Raw genomic sequence first — 22,173 nt, 5'->3', positions numbered from 1 at the left:
AAGAGGTCATATGGCCGCGTGATGACAGCCCAGCATTTATGCTCCAGCCCTGGGCTTAGCTTAGTTAGTGAAGGGGTTGTTTGTAAGGTGCACACAAGTGGTGGTGCTCAGCTTCCTCCAAGTCTGAGAGGAGCCCCAAGTTTCTGTAAACACAGTTTGCCAAATAATTTTCTGGAGCTAATCATTACAAGAAACCTATTCAGTCAATAAAATCTAGTCACGTTTTTTGTGTGGCTCAACATAATTAAGGGCGGAAGTTCCTGTTTGGGGTGTTCCGGACGGCTGTGAACCTTGACTGACAGATTGGAAAGGTAGAAAGTTTCAGAGAAATGCCAACTTCCGCGGAGCTGTGTGAGCTGGGAAACTAGCCAACCCCTCCCCTCTGGCCCCAGTTTTCTCATGGTAAGAGAGCTATGCTTTACCTCTCACAGGTCTCAGGAAGGTAAAGGACCTAAAACACTCCCACAGGCTCAAATGACGAATGACAATGACGTGCCACCTTTGAGAGCAAACGTGGGAATTTAACAAAGGGCTCTGGCACCCCTCTGAGAATGGAGATGTATTTGGAAAGTGTCCCTGGAGAGAGAGGAGTGAAGCTGTGTAGAGCACACACTGTGAGTCTCATGCTGTCTTCCATCCCTTTGCCAGGAGCATCATTATTCTCGAAAGCATTAGCAGAAGTCCTGGGAAGTCCTGGGAGCTACGTGATGCCCTACAGGGAGAAGGGAGCAGACACAGCTGTGTAGTGGCTGGGACCACAGAAAGGAGACTAGGTGGGTAAGGCAGGGGGTTAAAGAAGAACCGGCAGTGGGTAGTGATCCCAATTCTAGCATCTTCACGTTTTACAATTACACATCACAGAGATGGGTGTGGTGGCCCATGCCTGTAATACCAGCACTTAAGAGGCTGAGGCAAGAGGATTACCGTGAGTTCAAGGCCAGCCTAGGCTACAGAGTGAGACCCTGCTTCAAGCAAGCAAGCAAGCAAGCAAGCAAGCAAAAGTTACTCATTGTGACTGCATAGCTAATAGATTACTAAACTCATATAAAACTCATCATTACGTCACAAGGCTAAATTTGACAGTCCCTCTGCAAGGAGTCATTGCTTTGAGCTGAGTGTTTGTTAGGACCATTCTCTATGCATGTCCATACAGGTGTCTGGACTCCTGGAAAACACAAAGAGCAATTTTACATATGTGCATATGTGTTCTGTGTGTGTCTTTAAAAATACAAGCAAGATCCTGTCACACGCATTCTTCTGAAAATCATTTTACACTGGCCAATGCATGTTGGAGGTTCATTGTTGCCTAGACAAACAAATCTACTTTGCCAGATTTAATTGCTGTAAACCTTTAGAGCTAGGGGCAACTTCTTGCCTGTGGAGTCATCCCTTAATGGATGGATATTTCCATGGTCTCTGTTCATTTGCTGCAAGAACAGCAAGTCCTCCTTGTGTGCCTCCTTGTCTGTGCTTTAGTTAGTGTGTGTTAGATGCCTTTTATACTGGGGCCCTGCTCCAAGGGATGGTGCTGCCCAGATTCAGGGTGGGTCCTTCCCCTCAGTTACTCATTGGCAGCACCCTCACAGATAGGTCAAGAGGTGTGTCTTTTAGGTGATTCCAAACCCAGTCAAGTTGACAATGATTAACCTGGACATATGTGTTTTATATACTGTACATTGTTTTGTTCCATGTAATGCCCACTCTATAAAGGTTCTGCTATCGTTCCTTTACCAGATGAGAAGACTGTGACTGACAAAACCTGTGGCCATTGTGATATGGTGTACAGGGTTTAAAAAAGATTTGTTTATTTTATGTGTATGTTTGCATATGTTTATTTGTACCACGTGTGTAGAGAAGCCCACAGAGGCCAGAAGAGGGGGTCAGAGTCCTCAAAACTGGAGTTACAGATGGTTTTAGCTACCATGTAGATGCTGGGGACCAAACTCTGGCTCTGGGCTAGCACTCTTAACTACCGAGTCATTTCTCTAGTTCATACGACATACAGTTTCATATTGCTGAACAACAGAATGAAGGGATACGTGTAGTGGGTGGCTGTTTGAGCCATGCCCTGAAGCACCACCTCTAGTGGGGTAGTAGATGGCTGTTACACCTGCCTATGACCTTGAGGTACATGCCCCTGGGGTGTGGCCGCTGAGGGACCCTTAAGACCTGGGATGCATGTACACGGCTCTGTCTTAGCTACCTTGTGGTTTAGATGCTGAGATCTTGGCCAAGCAGATCAGTGTGGGACATAGCTCAGCTTTCCCGCACCCTATGATAAATCTCCAGTGGTTGTGAGTTAGTTAACCCCCAAATAAATTCCTTTGATCATTAAGCTGACTCTGTGGAGTGCTAGCGATTTAATTCCAATAGATACGTTCTGAGAAACGCGATAGCAGGTGAGTCTGTGACTGTGCAAACCTGCAGAGCATACTCACACAAACCTAGATGGTATAGCCAACAACAACAACAACAACAACAACAACAACAACAACACACACACACACACACACACACACACACCCCTGTCGCTGCTAGGGTCATGAGAGACAAAACACAAGATGAAATCAAGCATAAGCAAACGCCTTGCAGTGGTGTGATACAGTAAATAGGAGCTGTCTGAACTGCTTCCTGCACAGGACAGTGTACTGTAGTCAACTGTGTTTTTGTAAGTACAAGTTCACTCTAAAATAACAACCAAGAGTGCAGTACACTAAGAACACAAACTGTAAATGCAAAGCAAACACAGTCGTTTATTGCTATTACCGAGTAGTAACTGAACATGTTTTGCTTTTATAGCGCTGGCAGCATGGCAGATTTGTTGACATCCACACATGACCCACAGAGTGCGTGACGACATGAGGATGGCTACAGCATCCCTAGGCAACAGGAACCTTTGAGCTCTTCCATTCTGTTCTTATGGGACCAGCACCCTCTGTGTGGTCTGTCCTTGGCAGGAATGTCAGTATGCAGTTCGTGACTGCACATCCGTCTTTTTGCTCACCAGCTCCTGGCTTGAAGTCCTTATAGTCTTTGTAATTTCCCAAATGATTTTGAGCAAGAAGGGCACTTTTGAGGGTCAAACATTTGTTCTTTTGTCCTTGGTTCTCCAGAGTGACGAAAGTGACAGAGAAGCTATTGTTTTTTGGGGGCACCCTTGCAAGCACACAGGAGATGATATTTTGGAAAGCCTCTAGAATAAATACTGGGTGGGAGGGATGGTTGCCAAAGGAGCCAGCTAGACTCAGAGGGCTGCAACCCTCATTCCCACTTCTCAACATCCTTGGAGGGAAGAGAGGCTGAGGGTTAAGTTGGCCATCAATGGCCAATGCCTTCATTCACCATGCCTATCTAATGACACTTCCACAGGACTCCCCAAAACGATCAGGTTGGAGAATTTTGAAAGCTTAATACATGGAGGTTCCTGGAGGGTGACACGGAAGCACCCCACTCCTTCTCCCATGTCTTGCTTTGCACCTCTCCATCTGACCCTCAGTTCAAGCCTGGTCTTGTGGCTGTCATCTGAGGTAAGGTAGGAGGTAGTCTTTGGTACTGAGCTCCCAACCTGTGGCCTCTCCAAGCAGACAGTGTCAGTGAAGCTGAGTTAGAAGGCGCTCCGCAGGTGTCTGCTGCAGAACCAAGATGGCCTGCTTGGTGGGCAGGAGCCCTTTTCTCCTGATATCTGCTTCTGCTGAGTGAGAGGACCGGAGGTGAGTTTGTTTTATCCCTTTATCCTCAGTGCAAATGTAGTTGGGGTGAACTCCAGAACCCACTCTCTGAAATACTGCTAAATGACCATGCACATACCACCTTGATTTGTTTTTCTGGAAGCAATGTAGCCTGCCATCTCTTCTTTTCACGAGTGGGACAGTCCTTTAAGGGCCTTCTAACCTGTAACTACACCCCTCCCTGCACTATGGTCCCTGCACGGTATGACGTTCAACAGTGAGGATCTAACCATGTTATCATTAAGCTTCATGGTGGGAAGAATCCCAGGCTGGCCTCATGCATGATCTCCACCACTCCAATACCCATCATTGCTCTGGTGACTGATACATCCATCACACAATCAAAGTGATTGTTCAGATGTAGTTAAGGGGACTGTCTTAGTTAGGATTACTATTGCTGTGATGAAACAAAAGCGACTTGGGGAGGAAAAGGTTTATTTCACACGTAGTTCCATGTTAAACTCATCATCAAAAACAGTCAGGCCAGGAACTCAAGCAGGGCAGGAACCTGGAGGTGGGAGCTGACACAGAGGCCATGGAGGAGTGCTGCTTACCGGCTTGCTCCCCATGCCTTGCTCAGTCTGCTTTCTTATAGAACCCAGGACTACCAGCCCAGGGGTGGAACCACCCACAATGGGCTGGGTTCTCTCCCATCAATAACTAATTAAGAAAATGCCCTACAGGCTTGCCTACAGCCCAGCGTTATGGAGGTATTTTCTTAATCAAGGCTCCCTCCTCTCTGATGACTTTATCTTGTGTCAAGTTGACATAAATCTAGCCAGCACAGTGACTAATCAGTCGACCTTAATATAGAGAGTTTCTCCAGGTGGGTCTGCCTGATGAAGCCAGCCTTTGACAAGCAGAATTTTCTCTCACTGCTAGCAAAGGATGATGCCAGGATGATTCGATGCCACGAGGACTGGGTGATTCTGACCTGCCATCACTGCTTTAAATGGGGCAGACACTGCCACGTGGGAAGAATCTGTAAGAGGCTGAGAGAGGTTCTAATGAAGGCCAACAGGAAGATGGGGTCGTCAGTGCTACAATGGAAATGAAGTGGTTTCTGGAAACACATCTGAATGGGTCTGAAGTGGCTTCCCTCTCCATCCCGAACTCTAACCAGCTGAAACACCCTTAGCTTGGGGCACTCTGAGTAGTCAAGCCAAGTACAACCTATGACCTTCAGAAAAGTGAAATCATGTGTGGGTGTTGCTTTTAGTTACCAAGTTCACGGTAACCCATTTTTATAGCAATAAAAAACATATCCCTACCAGGTTTCTAACCCTTCAATAAAAACGTCTGCTATAGGCTTACCAGGTCCTGCCATTTAATCCTTATAGCAGTCACTTTTGAAATTATCCCTTAGGTCACAGGAAGTAAAAGCACCCAGTGTAAGTAAAAGCACCCAGCACCTGCAACTATGCTTCTGATAAATTCAAAAGCATATGCATGGCATTGAAGACTCTTCTTGACCTGGCTTCTGTCAGTTCATCCCCGTCCGATACTTCTGTCATTTAACTCCTTGTAGCCCGGTGACTGCCACGCTGTCTTGATTCTTCAGTTTGCACATTGATTCCTTCTGCCTGCCGTGTGTCCCTCCCCCTCCCCCATCTCTTTGTCCTTTGGAAAGTTCAATTTCTTTTTCTGTCTTGCCCTAGATGGTACCTCCGATGGGAAGCCTTTGTGGACTCTCCCAGATGGGGTCTATACTGCTGTACAGCATCCAGGCATGCTCTCCTAATGCATAGCGATTTCCGTGGTCAGAACACAGAAGCCTTGGTGTTGGAAATGTTTACTGAGCTACAGCGAGCTCCTTGTAGGTCAGGAGATATGCTCATCATCACACCACCGGACTTAGAGCACAGTAAGAACTCAGCAAATGTTCCAGGAAGGAATCATTCTATCGACAAAAGTACTTTACAAGAAATAGTGAGACATCCAAGGTCTTGAGGCAGGGGAGTGAGCTGTCAGATCTGTGCTTCCCAGGACAAGCTCAGAACAAGCCTTGTACTGAGAGGGTTTAAGAAGAAGCTCAGCATTGTGACTTTGGATTTGTGTTCTGATACTCGACTCTTAGCATTCTATATGCCAGAAAACAGCAGAAACAGTCATAGTAATGGCCCCAGTTTCCCCATTGGAAGCAGGACTGGTGATTAATTTAGGCCTGGACCCCAGACTCCCTCTGTAAGTTTTTCTGTCAAGAAGGCTGTGGGAAATGGAGATGAGGGTCCACAGTTCCGATCTATGGGGAACTGAGCACGACTCAGACCACTGCACATCTGCTCAAGGATCCCACTGTGGTTGAGGAGGACTGGAAGGCTTAAGAGACAGAGCTTACAAACCTTAGCTGGTCAGGTAGTGGATCACAACGTCTCCACTAGAAACTGTTGGGTGCCTCAGTTTCTCCGCCTGTGCAAAGTGCCGTGTACAGAGGGGGCTAGCTACCCTGAAGGACCAAGACCAGAGGTACCTGGGAGCGCTGGAAAAGCAGGAAGTCGGGTTAAGGTGTTTCCAGCCAGTTCTCCACGGGAGGGAAGGCTGAGCCGAGGGGGGCGCAGAGCTGATGCCAGGTGAAGCCTGGGCTCAAGGCCTTGTGGCAGAGAGCTTGCCGAGTCCTTCTTTGCTCTGAGTGGAGAAAACTAGGAATTGGACTCCCGACGCCAGAAACCCGAGCCAGGGGCAGACCCAGCGGCGGGGCTGGGAGGGGCGAGTCTGGGCGCCGCGCCTGCGGTGCTCTCAGCCGCAGCTCAGGGCGCTGGGGGCGGGAAGAGGTGGAGCCAGGTGGGGAGGAGCAAAACCCGGAGGCCTCGGGCACCGCGGGCAGAGCCAGAGCCGCTGGAACCCCGGCGCCCGCACGCTGCTTCGGGAGAGCCCGCCGTCCAAGCCGAAAGCAGCTGCTGCTGCCGGAGCCGCCGCCTGATTTCAGTGCACAGCGAGGGAGAAAGGCTAGTGACGCCGGAGACCCGGTCACGGATTCTCCTTCAGTTCGGGAGCTGCCAGGTTGCCGCGCTGGCCCTGCCGCCCCAGTAGCGCCTAGCCGGATCTGCCCCTCGCGTCCCAGTTAACACCATGGATCCTTCGGAGAAGAAGATATCGGTGTGGATCTGCCAAGAGGAGAAGCTGGTGTCCGGCCTCTCCCGCCGCACCACCTGCTCAGACGTGGTGCGGGTGCTTTTGGAGGACGGCTGCCGGCGGCGACGCAGGCAGCGGCGGGGCCAGCGACGGGGGATGGCGGAGGACCCCTCCAATCAGTTGGAGCAGCCCGAGCCTCCTGACGAAAACGACGAGGATGACGACGACGACGCGATTCCCCAGGGCATGCTATGTGGGCCCCCGCACTGCTATTGCATCGTGGAGAAGTGGCGCGGCTTTGAGCGCATCCTGCCCAACAAGACGCGAATCTTGCGCCTCTGGACCTCCTGGGGCGACGAGCAGGAGAATGTGCGCTTCGTGCTGGTGCGCAGCGAGGCGTCGCTGCCCAACGCCGGGCCGCGCAGCGCCGAGGCGCGGGTAGTGCTCAGCCGCGAGCGCCCCTGCCTGGCCCGGGGAGCCCCGGCGCGGCCCAGCCTGGCTTTGACCCAGGAGAAGCAGCGGCGGGTGGTGCGCAAGGCCTTCCGCAAGCTGGCCAAGCTCAACCGGAGGCGCCAGCAGCAGCCGCCGTCGCCTTGTTCGTCCACGTCGTCGTCCACCGCCTCGTCCTGTTCGTCGCCGCCTCGGACCCACGAGAGCGCGTCGGTGGAGCGCATGGAGACGCTGGTGCATCTGGTGTTGTCGCAGGACCACACTATCCGCCAACAGGTGCAGCGGCTGCGGGAGCTGGACCGCGAGATCGACCGCTACGAGGCCAAGGTGCACCTGGATCGCATGCGGCGGCACGGAGTCAACTACGTGCAGGATACGTACCTGGTAGGGGCTGGAATCGACCTCGACGGGCCGGCCCCTGGAGAGGAGCCCGAGGAGGCGACGCTGGCGGAGAAGGGGACGGAGGCGGTGGCACCCCTGGACAGCGAGGCTCAGGCGGCTGCACTGGAGGAGCTGGCCCGGCGCTGCGACGACCTGGTGCGGCTGCAGGAGGAGCGCGCCCAGCAGGAGGAGTTGCTGGAGCGCCTGTCCGCCGAGATCCAGGAGGAGCTGAACCAGCGGTGGATGAAGCGGCGCAATGAGGAGCTGGCGGCTCGAGAGGAGCCCCCGGAGCCCGACGGCGGTCCGGATGGCGAGCTGCTGCTGGAGCAGGAGCGGGTTAGGACGCAGCTCAGCACCAGCCTTTACATCGGGCTGAGGCTCAGCACGGACCTGGAGGCTGTCAAGGCTGATCTGGATTACAGCCAGCAGCAGAGGGACATCAAGGAGCGCGAGCTGCAGGGCCTTCTCCAGACTTTGCGCACTTTGGAGCAGACGGTGGTGAATGATGGGGCTGTGGGTTGCGGCGGACCCTCGCGGGAACCTCAGCCTCAGACCTGTGCAGAGATGTGGGTAGACCAGGCCCGGGGACTAGCTAAGAGCTGCCCCGGCAACGATGAGGACTCGGATACTGGGCTAAGCTCCATGCATAGCCAAGACTCGGACTCGGTACCCCCTGTGTGTGAATCCCTTGTGTAGAAGTAGTAGGGAGCAAGTCTAGACGCTTGCAGTCTGCACTGGCCCAGCCTGCTCAGGGACATGAAGTGAGGCGGTGGGATGAGCTCAGAGTTCCCACGGATGGGTCTCAAGAGTGGAGAGGACAACTGCCAGGCAGCATGCTCCTCTGACTCAGGATGAATGTGGGGGAGGGTCCTGGACAAGGAAGCCCTAAACTTCTTAAGCTTCAGAGGGAAAAGGAGGCAGGAGGTGAGAACCCCTCCCTATTTTTAAAACACCTTAGGTAAATCGACGAGGTCCAAGCCCATTTTCAAAACAAGAAAAAAGAAAAACATTATGGACGTTTTAACCACTCCTCTGTATGGGAAGGACTGATGACAGCTGGAACTATGGTCTGTGGCATAAAGTGCTGTTTGTTAAAAGAAAACACTTGGATGAAAAGGAAATTCCTTGAATGTTAATTGTGACTGGAAACGTGTTAAAACTAGCCAAAGAGGACGCACTAGTGTTGGTCTCTGCCTTGCCTAACGTCTTTGATAAAACCCATAGGCACCAAAATCCTGACTGTTTACATTTCTTCAGGTTTGGGAATTACCCATCTGCTAAATCATTTGCCTTTTATTTCTGTCAAAGGCCAAACTGCATTGCAATCTAAGGCTGTGTTTCTCCCTACTAAATACAATGTGTTAAAAGCCCCCCCACCTCCACCTCGACTCCACCCCAAACGTAGCCCTTTTGAATTATAAGATCCTGGCACACATAATCCAGGGTAAAAATGTAGTCTGGCTCTTTGGGATGTGTTTCTGCAAAGGCAGAGGTGATGTCTTCTAGTTCATGATGTCTATTCATTGACTATCCAATGACAGTTAAGAAAAAAAAGGGGAGCTGCAGAATGAGGCACAGCCCGCTTTGCTGTTTTAACAAACATGGTAGTGTCAACTATAACTTGAAAGCAAAGATCTTTGCATAGAGTTTAGAGTTAAGTCCAGCACTATGATTAAAATCAACTGTGACCTTCAGGAATTTTACCCAGATCCAAGTCCAACTTCAATATCTTTGGCTGGAGATAAGGTTCTGGTTCAAGTAAACTGCAAGTGCCAATTAACTTCAAGTGCAAACACCAGTGTTTACTAGCTAAGGCCTCCAAAGGGGGGGGGCAATCTGATAGGCCACCGTGGGTAACCAAATAGATTAACCATGACAGAGAGCCATGGTAAAGACATATGAAAGTGAGCTAAGAACTTGAGTTGCTCCTGTCTGGCTGCCTCTCTGCTCGTGGCAGGGGAGATATAAGGGTGACATTGTCTCCTGTAGCTGGTGATAGTGCTGGGGGTGCTCAGTGTAATTGTTCCAGATATTTCAATAGGAACTTATCAGTTGTCGTAAGCTGTTTGGCCCGTGGAAGGAGCCTGCTGGCCCATTTCCCTGTGGAGCCCAGTACTTTCTGAGGAATGTGGATCTAATGTGTCTGGAGGAGGTAATGACAATGGGGTGTGTGTGTTGCCAGCGAGGTACAGAAGGCTGGTGTCAACTGAACTAGCGAGGGGCTGGCTCCCGTTTCCACAATGACATGCAAAGATAAGTTCGGGCCTTGGGAGTTCTTCCCTTGTGAGATCAGCTGTCTGAGTGCCCCCAACAGGAAGAAGCATGTCTTCCTGAACTACTCAGATCCACTGGAGTGTTTCCTTTTCACAGACTGTCCCAACACTGATGCTGCTGTGGAATTCTAACACACGTGTCTGTTCTCACATTTTCAAGTAAAATCGAAGTGAAAAGGTGGTTTTCTTAATTTCTTTTTAAAAGACCTTATTTGGTATAACTATGTTGCTGTTGTTGTTTAGTTTTTCGTCTGATGCAGAAAACATCCCCACACTTGGTCTTTCTGATGAGGAAGAGACCAAAAGAAACTCCCTGTCCTCAGACAATCATTTGATTCGGTAAACACAAAGCTTAATGACAGCTTTCCTTTAGAGGCAGAGGTAAAATCCTCATTAGAGTGTGACAAATGCCACCTGTCTGAATGATTTTTTGCTGGCAATGGGCTGATCTGGTGGTTTTTAAAATTATTGTGCTTTTTTCCCCTCCCCCCCAGGGTTGTAGGGGAGGTGGCCCTCGGACGTTTATTAACTCAGAAAGAACGTAGAAGTTGGCAGAGCGGGACTGCCTGGCAGAAAGGAGCTGTTTTTCTTTTGACTAATATTATTTTAAACTTTGATGGGTAGCTGACGTCAGCAAATATGCCTGAAACCTGCAAAGCAAATATGCCACATCACAGGAGGAAGGCCTGCGGGGTATGAGAACCTTCCCGGTCCCTACCACCTGAAGATGTTTCCTACTTAAAACTACAGGCATCTGGGGGGCTTTGCTTCTAGGACAGTCCAACGCATAGTCCAATCTGCTCTTTTTTTCTTTCATGCCAGTCAGTTCTATTCCTGAAAGATACTCTGTGTGAATAGGAGAAAGGAGAATTGTTGGTGGGAGGGGAGGCGATAGTTTCTTTTGTAAAAAGTTCTTGTCACAGTAGTGTGTGTAGGCTCAAAGTCTCGTTGATACTGAGCGTGTTCCATTTTCCTGCATAGGAATAGTTCTCGTGACACTAGGGGTGAGACGGCATCACAGCCACTGTCCCTGGAGGGGGACTCCTGCTCCCTGGCTGTTTTCAGGACCCCTTGAAATCAGTGAACTTGTGAAGGGAATGCCGTAAGGCTGCTCCCCAGCCAGCCCGTCTTCTGGAATTAGGAGATCCACTGTGGGTCTGTTCCTATGCATCCCGCTCCCGCTCACGGTGTGCTTCCAAACCCAGGTCCCATGTGGCCTTGCTCTGTTTGTTTACCTCATTATCTAAAATGTGGGTCTGAGGCCTCTGAGAGGATGGCTTAGTGGGTAAAAGACACTTGATCCGCAGGACCCACATGGTAGGAGAGCACTGACTCTGCAAGTTGGCCTCTGACCTCCACAGGTATGCCTTGTCATGCACCTGTGGCCACACACACACACACACACACACACACACACACACACACACACACAAAATGTAAAAGAGATGGTTATTATCATTATTACTTTTCTTTAGAAAAGCTACACAGTACAATCTTGATGAAAAACCTGAAAATAGCATAAATTTGGGAAAGAAAAGCCACACCCGGTCTCTTACCACTAAACACATATCATGGCCAAAATTTGCCAAAGTTCTCTTCAGGACTTTTTGTGCATCTTGAAGATTTTGCTCTGTTGTTACACAAAATCATCTTGATATGATTACATGCATGCTTTGCCCCCATACCTTGGCCAACCACTTAGGAGCAGATCCGTTCAGCTGGTAAGTACTTCCTAGTTTCGGTGACAGCTCACGTCATCAATCCCACTCGACCTCTGTGCTAAGCTTCTCCGTGAGTGCATCTGCTCTGGAGACTCTCCTCCCCCTCCCTCACAAAGATTGCCTGAAAGAGATTTCTCACATTAAAGAACAGACACATGTATAAGTAAACTTCATCCTTACTGCCACACTGCTCTTCAAACAATTCATTCTAATTAAAAGTAAGCTATACATAAGAGTACCCATTCTATCCTAGATGTCATTAGATATTGTTTCTGTTGTTAAAAAACAGTTTCATCAAAATTAATTTATTAAATCACATGGCCTCAAAATCGGGGCTGAGCATCACTATGCTAAAATACCTGTGTGTTTGTAACAAAGGTGTGCTAGCTGGTGGAGGTGTTTAGGGGGCTGGGGTGCAGCGCAGTGGTAGAGCTCTCCTGTAAATGCTCACGGCCCTGGCTTTGCTCAAAATCCACAATAACAATGAAAGCCTTTACCTAGAGCTAAGATGACTGGTAGGGAGCAGGGGTGTAGCTCAGCTGCTAGAATTGCCCAGCAGGTAGGAGCTCTGGGTTTGATCCTCGGCATTATGTGAAAACAGGCATACTGATTCATGCCTGTAATCCTAGCATTCAACAGGTGGAGGAGGAGGGTTAAAGTCATACTCACAGTGAGTTTGAGGCCAGCCTGGGCTACATGAGACCTCATCTTAAAAAAAAAAAAAAAAAAAAAAAGGAGGGCATAGTGTTCTCTTCATTTTTTCTTCCTTCTCTGGGCAGATTTACCCACTAGCAATCTTGTCTCCCATCAGAATTGGCTAACGATGTGAGGATAGGAGGGGCCAACTCTCCATAGGAGCAGGGCGAAGAAGATAACAGAAGAACTAGAGTTATAAAAACAAACAACTACCTTTTTCATCTGAATCTAGCGGGACAGTGATTCTTAAGAGGTGATGTCATGAAACCATTTGTATTTCTCTTTATACATCTCTACCGAAAATTAAACCTAAACACAATAAACACACAGGCCAAGTTGCTAATTAACAGCTGCTAACAGTTTAGATTCGTCTGGGGTTTTCTTTCTAGCTAGGACATTGCACTTGGGCTCATTCTTCAATTCTTTTTAATTTTTAGTTACCGTGTATCATTCAGTTCTTAGACTAGTCCCCCCCTTTTACATTGATTTATTATTATTATTTTTTGTTTTTCGAGACAGGGTTTCTCTGTGATTTATTATTTATTTTGGGAGAGACACATGCCAAGGTATGAATATGGAAATCAGGACAAATTGTGAGAGTCCCTTTTCTTCTTGCGCCATGCGGGTTCTGGTGTAAGTCAGGTTGTTAGGCTTGGCAGAAAGCATCTCTACCCACTTAGCCATCTTGCCAGCCCATTCTCAAATTCTTTTTCTTTTGTTTGTTTGCTTGTTTTCCAGACAGGGTTTCTCTGTGTAGCCCTGGCCATCCTGGAACTCGCTCTGTAGAGCTGGCCTTGAACTCAGAGATTCACCTGCCTCTGCCTCTGGGATTAGAGGTGTGTTCCACAGTGTGGAGATGTTTGCCCAATCCACCTCCTTACAGGAAGGAGAGAGGGTGAGTGGGGAGGCCACTGTTGTTGGAATTCTTCCAAGAGGTTACATCGTGGGATGGCATGCGTTTCCCTGAGTTCCTCTTGTGAGGTGGACCTTTTGATCTCCACCTTTTACAAAGAAGCTAAGTTTGTCTTTCTGATCAATAACTGATATGAGATTCCATCCCAACCCTACCTCACAGTCAGTGCACTGTTTAGTGCACACACCAGACACCTGCACAGACAGAAAGGAGTCCTCAAAGGTCCCAGTACTGGAAAGGCTTAGCCATTAGCAAAGTTTTGTGTGTCATTTCCCCCAGGGAGGCAGAATCATCTCCCCCATATCCCAGAGCTAGTAACTATCTATCAGTTGAAGATTTAGCACAAGACAGAGGTGAGAAATTCCCAATAAATATGTGAGTGGCTACGAGAAATAGAAAAAAAGATGGGCATAGTGGTACACGCCTTTAACCCCAGAGCTTTAGGCAGGCAGATCTCTGTGATTCTGAGGCCAGCCTGGTCTATGTAGTGAATTCCAGGACAACCAGAGCTACACAGAGTGAGACTCTGTCTCAAAAACAAACAAACAAATCAACAGAAAGACAAACAAAAAAAGGAGAAGGAAGGAAGAAGAAAGGACGGAAGGAGGAAGGAAGGAAAGAAGGAAAAAGGAAGAAAGGAAATGAAAGAATTTTCACAAAAATTAACATGGACATATTACTATGGAGGTTTTGACTGAATGCCCCAAGTGGGTAGCTGTCCTACAGAGCAGAGCTGAGTGGTCAACCACATGAAGTCCTTGGTGGCCCCACCCCAAGCTGTACCAGAGCTGTCTCTAGCTTTGTAGTTTTATTGAAAGGGTCTCTTGTAGCCCAGCCTAGCTTTGAACTCTCTATATGGCCAAGAGTGACTTTGAACTCCTAACCCCACTGCCTTCAGCTGAGTACTGGAAGTATGGGCATGTAACACTCTGCCAGTTTATGTGGAGCTGGGGATAGAACCCAGGGCCTCCTGCATGCCAGGCAAGCACTCTACCCACTAAGCCAAACCCCCAGTCCACCCAGCACTTTTTGTTTTTGTTTTTTGAGACAGGATTTCTCTCTGTAACAGCCCTGGCTGTCTTGGAACTCCCTCTGTAGACCAGGCTGACCTTGAACTCACAGAGATCTGCTTGTCTCTGCCTTCCACATGCTGGGGTTAAAGGCATGTGCCATCACTCCTCAGCCCCACTGAACACTTTTAACTGAGTCTTTTCTGGTGAGCTGCTGCATACAGGAATCTTAGGAAAGAGACAAGGGTAAGAGTTACTGTGCCCCTGTTCCCATGCATTTAAGCCTGTGCAGCTGAGTTAAGGGCATCTTTGGGCATATGGCTCCCACTGCACATGTGGACATGAGGCTTAAAGACCACTGTCCCATCTTCTGCCACTTTATCCACTCCTTTGCAAATGATCCACACATGTGTAGGATGTACCTAGAGCTTTTAGGATGACATCCACATTTTTTAGCAGGATTGAAGTTGTTGGTTTTCCATCTAATGGCCCTTTTCTCAGGCCAACATGACCCTCAGTAAAGACTGCAGAAGTGAGTCGATCCTACTTCTTCATTCGGATCACACCTCAACCCCCACTGACGCTCAGGGACACACCTCTATCTTATTTGACTTTACTGCATGTTCCCTGTGTCAGTTGGCATTCCGTTAATGTAACAAAATGCTTTGAGGAATCAACTTAAAAGGAGAAAAGGATTATTTGGGTTTCCAGTTTTGAGCATTTCAATCCATGGCCAGTTTTGGACTGCTATGGAGGCAGCACATTGTGGCAGGGAGGTCATGATGGAACAAACGGTTCAAACTCATTACCAGGAAGTAAAAATGAGAAAGGAAATCTCACTGAGGACATTCCCTCCGTGACCCAAAACCTTCCGTTAAATCTACCTTTTAAAGTTTCCACAACATCCCAACAGCAATAAAATGGGTCCCAGAGGCTTTTGGGAGTCATTGCAGGTCTAAATTATAGTATTGCTATCTCTGGTTAATCTAAATCATCAACTTGAAGGCCTCTGGGCATGCCTATGAGGAATTATCTTGACTAGATTAATGGAGGTAGAAAGTCTGCCCATAGAGGGTGGCACCATTCTCTAGGCTGGCACCCTGCACTGTATGAAAAAGAGCAAGTGAGCTGAACGCAAGCACTCATCACCCTCTGCTTCTTAACTGCAGATGCCACCATGACCCAAAATGAGCCCTTTTCCCCTTTCTCTGCCAGGGTATCTTAATCACAGCAAGAGAAAAAATCGCTAAAGCACCATCATCATATTATTACTCTTCTAATCCATAAACATCTCAGATACCTATTTATTTATGTTATCTTTAGTTTATGGCAGCAATGGTATAGTTTTCTGTGCCCAATTTTTTAGCTCTTTGCTAAAATTATTCCTAAATATTTTAATTTTTTTAATTTTTAATTTTTTTTGTTGATGATACAGCAAATGGAACTGTTTTCTTAATTTCCTTTCTGGGCCATTAGTCATTAGTGTAGAGAATTTTTGTGTGTTAATTTTTATGCACTGAGACTTTGCTAAAGTGGTTGGTCACAATGCCTGTGCGTTTGTGTATACATGTGATCTTCATGCTAGTCTAGGTAAGAACATGTCATTTGCAAGCAGAGATGCCACTTCTTTCTGATCTGTGTTAGTTTTAGTTCAATTTCTTGACTATTTTCTTTGGCTGAAACTTTCAATACATATTGAATAAAAGTGACAGTGGACATTCCTGTCTTATTTCTGCTCTTAGCAGAGAAACTCTCAGCCTTGCATTATTGCATATACTGTCAACCTTGTGTTGTCCTGGGTCATATTGAGGACATTTCAATTTTTCTTTTTTTAAAATCAAGAAGGAAGGATGTTGAAATTTGTCAGCCAGGGTCTCAAAATATATAAATAAATTATATGAATATATTTATATATATGTATATATATCATTATTTACATTTCTAAACATATAAGTAAAACCTGCTTAGTGTGTACAATGTTACTTGTATGTGTGTTTTTGGAGCTAAGCAACTGGTCTGCTCCTTCCTTGCTCTTTCCCCTGGTCTCAGCATCCCTTAGTTGCCTGTAGTTCTTTATGTAAGGTTGAGGCCTTTGATGTGTTTATCTAATTATTCTTTATCAATAAAAAATTGGGAGTCCAGTATTGGGATAAGAACCTGAATGATCAGAGAAGTGGCAGAGAAGTGACCAGTGACCTCCTATCTTTTCAGTTCCTCCATCCAAAAAGACTGAGGTCCTCTTTAGCCCCTGCCTTACCACTTCTTTCTATCTGTCCTCAGTCCTTCAACACCTTTATGGTTAACTTTGGTCAGCTAGTGTGTAGATGAATTTCTGAACAGTTTTATTAAATAAGAAACACAGAGCCAAATGCAGAGTTAAAAGCCCAAGAGGTCAGAGCAGCAGCCAAGAGCTAAGACCATCTTCTTACCCCTCGCTGTCGCTGTCATCCTTCCCCTCAGAAAGAGACGTACTTCCTGTGTATCTGTCTTTTTATTGACTTTCTTTTCTGCCTTCTCATTGGTTGTAAACCCAACCACATGACCTCCTCATCACTGCCTGTCTATACAGACCTCCAGGTCTCTATGGTTGGTATTGAGATTAAAGGCATGTGACTCCATGCTGGCTGTATCCTTGAACACACAGAGGTCTGCCTGTCATGTGATTGGGATTAAGGGCATATACTACCACTGCCAGACTTCTGCTAAATGGCTTGTTATTAGCTCTGACTCCCAGGTAACTTTATTTATTAACATATAAATAAAATCACATTTCAGCACAAATAAAATATCACCATACTAGTGCCTTCTGATTCAAAGCAAGCTTTATTGTCAGAATGTGATCAAAATATCACACATTTCCCCCCTTTTGTCTAAATAATAAGGGAAGGTTAAGGGGAGAGATAGAAATGATAGAATAAAAAGGTAGATTATTGAATCTACTTTTAAACTAAAAAAGCAACTACTAGTCTTAAATATTTTACATTGGTACAAATTTTTGTATATTGATACAAATTTAAGGTAATCTTTGTGGTACTGTATATATGTTTCTACTCTTATTTAAGATATTTTTGTATTTTGATACAAATTTAAGGTTATTTTTTGTTAGAACATACTGTATATACATTTCTACTCTTATTTAAGGTATTGTACCTATGCAGCTCATTTAACAATGTAATGTAAATTTCTAGTCCTTGAAAGTAATTATTACAAGCTATTTAGGATAATTAAGAAATGCAGGTTAGTAGTTAGTCACCTATTACAATCAAACTTGTAGTCATGTTAGGTATGTTTTCAAGATCATACACAGATATATTTAGATAGATAAATGGTCTTCAAATACTTCAAAGACCTATAGAATATGCATTTAATATGTTTAACAACCTAAGGCTTTTCATGACGATGAGATGCATCTGCTCCTGGCGGCACCAATCTACTTCAAAAAAGGATAATGGGCATCAAAGAAACTCTATATGAAGTTTGTTTTCTTTATGGCAAAAGCTAGCCATTTGGGTAAAGAAACTGCCCTTGCCTCAATTGCTGACTAGGTATACTGTCCAATCTGGACCAGCAGGATGCAAAAAAAAAAAAAAAGCTACTGACAAACTTTGCCAAGAGAAGGTAGGGCAGTCCTTCAAAATTCCCTGTTTCTGAAAAATGTCTGTCAGATACTAGGCCTGTAGACCAAAGACAGATGCCCTAACATTACAGAAGAACTTTGGGTGACTGTCCAGGCAGCCAGATGTTCCTGTCGTTAGGCAATATTACACCCTTCTGGGGTCTCTGTTGGAGTTAAAGACTAAATAATTAGACTTAAAGTTTTCTTCAGTTATGATAAAGGCAAATTAGGTATAAAACTTTAGACTCACAAGGATAAGATAGATAATAAAATATTTTCTCTAAATTTGCCAAATACAAATGGACTGGATAGTATAACTGTAATTCTTACTTGATAACTGTTTTTGCTATAATAATTTTACTATGTTAAAGTTAAAACCTTCTTTTTTAATTAGACAAAAAGGGGAAATGCTGTGGAACAATCTTTGAATACTGTGAATATGTATTGCTCTCTTTGGATAATAAGGAATTGACTGACCTATAGCTGGGCAGGAAGAGGTTGGGCAGGAGAGTCGAACTAGGAGGATGCTGGGAAGAAGAGTGGAATCACAGGAGTTGCGAGGAGACTCAAAGAGATGCAAGATGAACATGCTGGGCTGAAAGAAGGTACTGCCACATGGCAGAGCATAGATAAGATATATGGGTTAATTTAAAATGTAAGAGCTAGGTAGTAACAAGTGTAGCTAGAGTTTTCCTGCCTGGCCCACAGTCAGGACAAATCTCTCTCACCTGCTAGCCCCACAGCCGCTCAAACCCGACCAAGTAAACACAGAGACTTATATTGGTTACAAACTGTATGGCCATGGCAGGCTTCTTGCTAACTGTTCTTATATCTTAAATTAATCCATTTCTATAAATCTATACCTTGCCACATGGCTCGTGGCTTCCCGGCATCTTCACATGCTGTTTCTCATCATGGTGGCTGGCAGTATCTCTCTGACTCAGCCTTCCACTTCCCAGCTTTATTCTCCTCCTTGTCCCGCCTACACTTCCTGCCTAGCCAACGGCCAATCAGTGTTTTATTGACCAATCAGCAACACATTTGCCATACAGAACATCCCACAGCAAACAAGCCTAAGCCTAAGCTGAGCATTGAGAATTAATATTAAGTCTCTGTGTGGTTATTTGGGAGCAGCTGCAGAACAAGGAGAAACTCTGCCTACAGGCCTTCCTAGCTTTCCTACTTCATGTTAGCATGTCTATTACCACTGTTCTTTTAAGGAAATTAATTTGTTATTTATTCATCTGTTTGTGTTTATAGGTGTGTGTATAAAGGTGCTCATAGAGGCCAGAAGACAGTGTTTTGATCCCCTGAAGCTAGAGTTGCAGGCCATGTGAGCTGCCTGATGTGGCTGCTGGGAACTAAACTCAGGTCTTCTGGAAGAGCTCCTAACCACTGACCATCTCTCCAGATGCTTCCCCATCCCCACCCCTTATTCCACACTTTTCTAGTCTCTATTTTACTCATGTTTGTGCTCACCTTTGTTGTCTCCTGCTTTGAGCTGAGCTTACTCCTCCTTTTCTAGACACTTAAAGGAGACATTGAGAGACCAAGCCAAGATCTTTTCATCCCAACACATGTTTAGTGCTTTGAATGTCACCTTTAGCACAGCTTTAGCTGCATCTCAGTTGCTTTGATACTCTGTACTTGTTTTATTTCTATTGCAATAAAATGCCCTGATAAGAAGCAACTTAGAGGAGAAAGGGTTTATTTCAACTTGTAATACCAGGTTACATCACATCATTATGGGGAAGTCAAGGCAGGAATTTCAAACAGCTAGTCACATCATATCCACAGCGGCAATCAGAGACAGAATGAGTGCGCACATGCTCACTTGCTTGCTTGCTTATGCTCGGTTCCATTTCCCCACTCTTAAACAGTCCAAGACCCCCTGCTCAGGGGATAGTGTTTTGTTTTAATCTATTTCAACAGTCCTTAACTTCACTTGTGATTTCTTCTTTGATGTATTCATTAGGAGTCTGTTGTTTAATCTCCACGTATTTATGAATTTTCTAGTTTTCTTTCTGTTATTTTTGTCTGTTCTATTGTGATGAAAAGACAGTTTTTAAAAAATTATTTCAATTTCCTTGGATGTATTATCTGTCTTGGAAGATTTTCCATGTGCCCTTGAGAAAATGTATATTAATTTCTTGGTGGGAATGGTGCTGTGTGTGTCTCTCCTGGGTAGCATTGCCGAGGGTATGGTTCCAGGGCCTGTTTCATTTCTCCAGCTGTTTTAGTTGAAAGAAGTCTATCAGACTCCTGCTGTAACTGTAGAGTATTGTAGAACTGTTCCTCCCTCCTTTTAGTCAACATTCACTTTGCTCTTTGGTTTTCTGATACTTGATGAATATATGTTTATAATTGCCATGTCTCTGTGGTGAATTGATCTTTTTATTAGTATTTGATATCATTCTTTGTTTTTTTTTTTGTGTGTGACAGATTTTGTCTTAACGTCCATATTGTTTATTAGTATTAACAAGGCTACCACAACTCTCTTTTGGTTACTGTGTATATGCAATATATTTGTCTATTATTTTATATTTAGTATGTTTTTGTGTTTGATTTTAAAATGAGCTTTTCTTCTGTATTTGTTGTAACACCATTTCCACATGTCTGTTTATTGAACTATTTATGTGGAGTTTGGGTTTCCCCTTGAATATCTAAGCTCAGGTGAACTTCCTGCCTCGGTCTCTCAGGCAACTGGGACTGCATACACTTGTCACCATTTCTGGATAAGGACATTACTAACTTTGAGCCAGGCATGGTGGCACACTCCTGTCATCCCAGGACTTTTAGGCAGAGACATGGGGAGTCAAAGTTCTAGGCTAATGTGTGCTAGCTAGTTTTATGTCAACTTGACACAAGCTAGAGTCATCTGAGAGGAGGAAGTTTCAATTAAGAACATGCCTCTATAAGACTGGGCTGTAGGCAAGCCTGTAGGGCATTTTCTTAATTAGTGATCAATGGGGAAGGGCTTAGCTCATTGTGGTTGATGCTGCCCCTGGGCTCCTGGTCCTGGATCAATTAGAAAGTCGGCTGAGTGGGCCATGGGGAGCAAGCCAGTAAGCAGCACCCCTTCATGGCCTCAGCATCAGCTCCTGCCTCCAGGTTCCTGCCCTCACTGCTTTTGGTGATGGACTGTTATATGGAGCTGTGAGCAGAATAAACCCTTTCCTTCCCAAATTGCTTTTGGTCATGGTTTTTCATCACAGCAACAGTAACTAATTGGAAGAGCCTATCTAAAAAGAAATTAAAATAGATGATTTTGTCTTTGTCTAATAATTTGTACACAAGAACTTCATCATGAGAAGTTTCTAGTAGCTGCTCTCCTTCCTGCATGTAGACCGTGTTTCCTTGTCTCTTCACATGGCCCATAATTTGTTGTTAAAAACCGGACATTATAAACAATATAACATCCCAACTCTGGAAATCCAAGTCTTCTCTTTCTTGTTGTCTTTGATAGTTTCCTTCTGTTTGTAAATTCTGCTTGTTTGATTAGTAACTTTCTTGAATGAATTTTGTAAAGTATTTCTTTACCATGTGGCCACAGAAGTCTGCATAGGTAGCCTAGTGGTCGTTAATGATTGGACAGAGTTCCTCAAATGCTAGTTCATGTCTCAGCCATTCCCAAGGGGCTCTGTGTGTGAAGGCTGTGTCTGCACTGTAGAGACTCAGTTTACTGAACTTCATTTCCCCTGGCTCAGAGCCTGGAGGCAGTCAGAGTTGAGAAGTTACTGCCTTCTTAGGTCTTCCCTGGTAACATGCACTCCATATTCAGGATGAGACTGTCTAAACTCTTAGAAAGGTATCAGAGTCCCCAAGAGCCTCTATGGGCATTTTATTCACTAGCTTTCCCTTTTAATTTTTTCTTTATCTTTCTCTCTCTCTCTCTCTCTCTCTCTCTCTCTCTCTCTCTCTCTCTCTCTCTCTCTTCCTTTTTGTCAGCTTCTTGATTTTCTGCTATAATCTCTGCTTCAAGCAGTTGTGATATTAAGCAATTGCCTGCAACTGCAGGGGAAGAGGATCAGTTGAAATAAATACCAGTCAGACAGGCCAAAGGATGGTGACATTCAGAGAAACCCATCCTGTCCTCTGCAATCCTGGTTTGCAACGTGATCGCAGGATTGCTGGTTTGCACAGCTATTGATCACGGGGCTGCTGGTTTGCACTGATATTGATCACAGGGCTGCTGGTTTGCACAGCTATTGATCACAGGACTGCTGGTTTGCACGGCTATTGGTCACAGGGCTGCTGGTTTGCACAGCTATTGATCACGGGGCTCCTGGTTTGCACAGCTTTTGATCACGGGG

General features: G+C 45.8%; 1 protein-coding gene across 1 annotated transcript; it reads left to right on the top strand.

The window, feature by feature from the left end:
* The first annotated feature begins 2,785 nt into the window (after positions 1-2,785).
* On the top strand, positions 2,786-10,084 carry Rassf10 (Ras association domain family member 10). The gene has a single exon (XM_052713039.1). The coding sequence runs from the start codon at positions 6,798-6,800 to the stop codon at positions 8,325-8,327; it is 1,530 nt and encodes a 509-aa protein (XP_052568999.1). The 5' UTR covers positions 2,786-6,797; the 3' UTR covers positions 8,328-10,084.
* Positions 10,085-22,173: the final 12,089 nt, after the last annotated feature.

The sequence above is a fragment of the Peromyscus californicus genome, unplaced genomic scaffold, assembly GCF_007827085.1.
Source record: "Peromyscus californicus insignis strain IS unplaced genomic scaffold, ASM782708v3 Scaffold_4__1_contigs__length_199733344, whole genome shotgun sequence".
NCBI lineage: Eukaryota > Metazoa > Chordata > Mammalia > Rodentia > Cricetidae > Peromyscus > Peromyscus californicus.
This window is presented reverse-complemented; position numbering and strand designations above follow the sequence as displayed.

What these genes read in the sequence shown, in the direction of transcription:
- Rassf10 (XM_052713039.1), top strand. Translation starts at nt 6,798, where the DNA reads ATGGATCCTTCGGAGAAGAAGATATCGGTGTGGATCTGCCAAGAGGAG.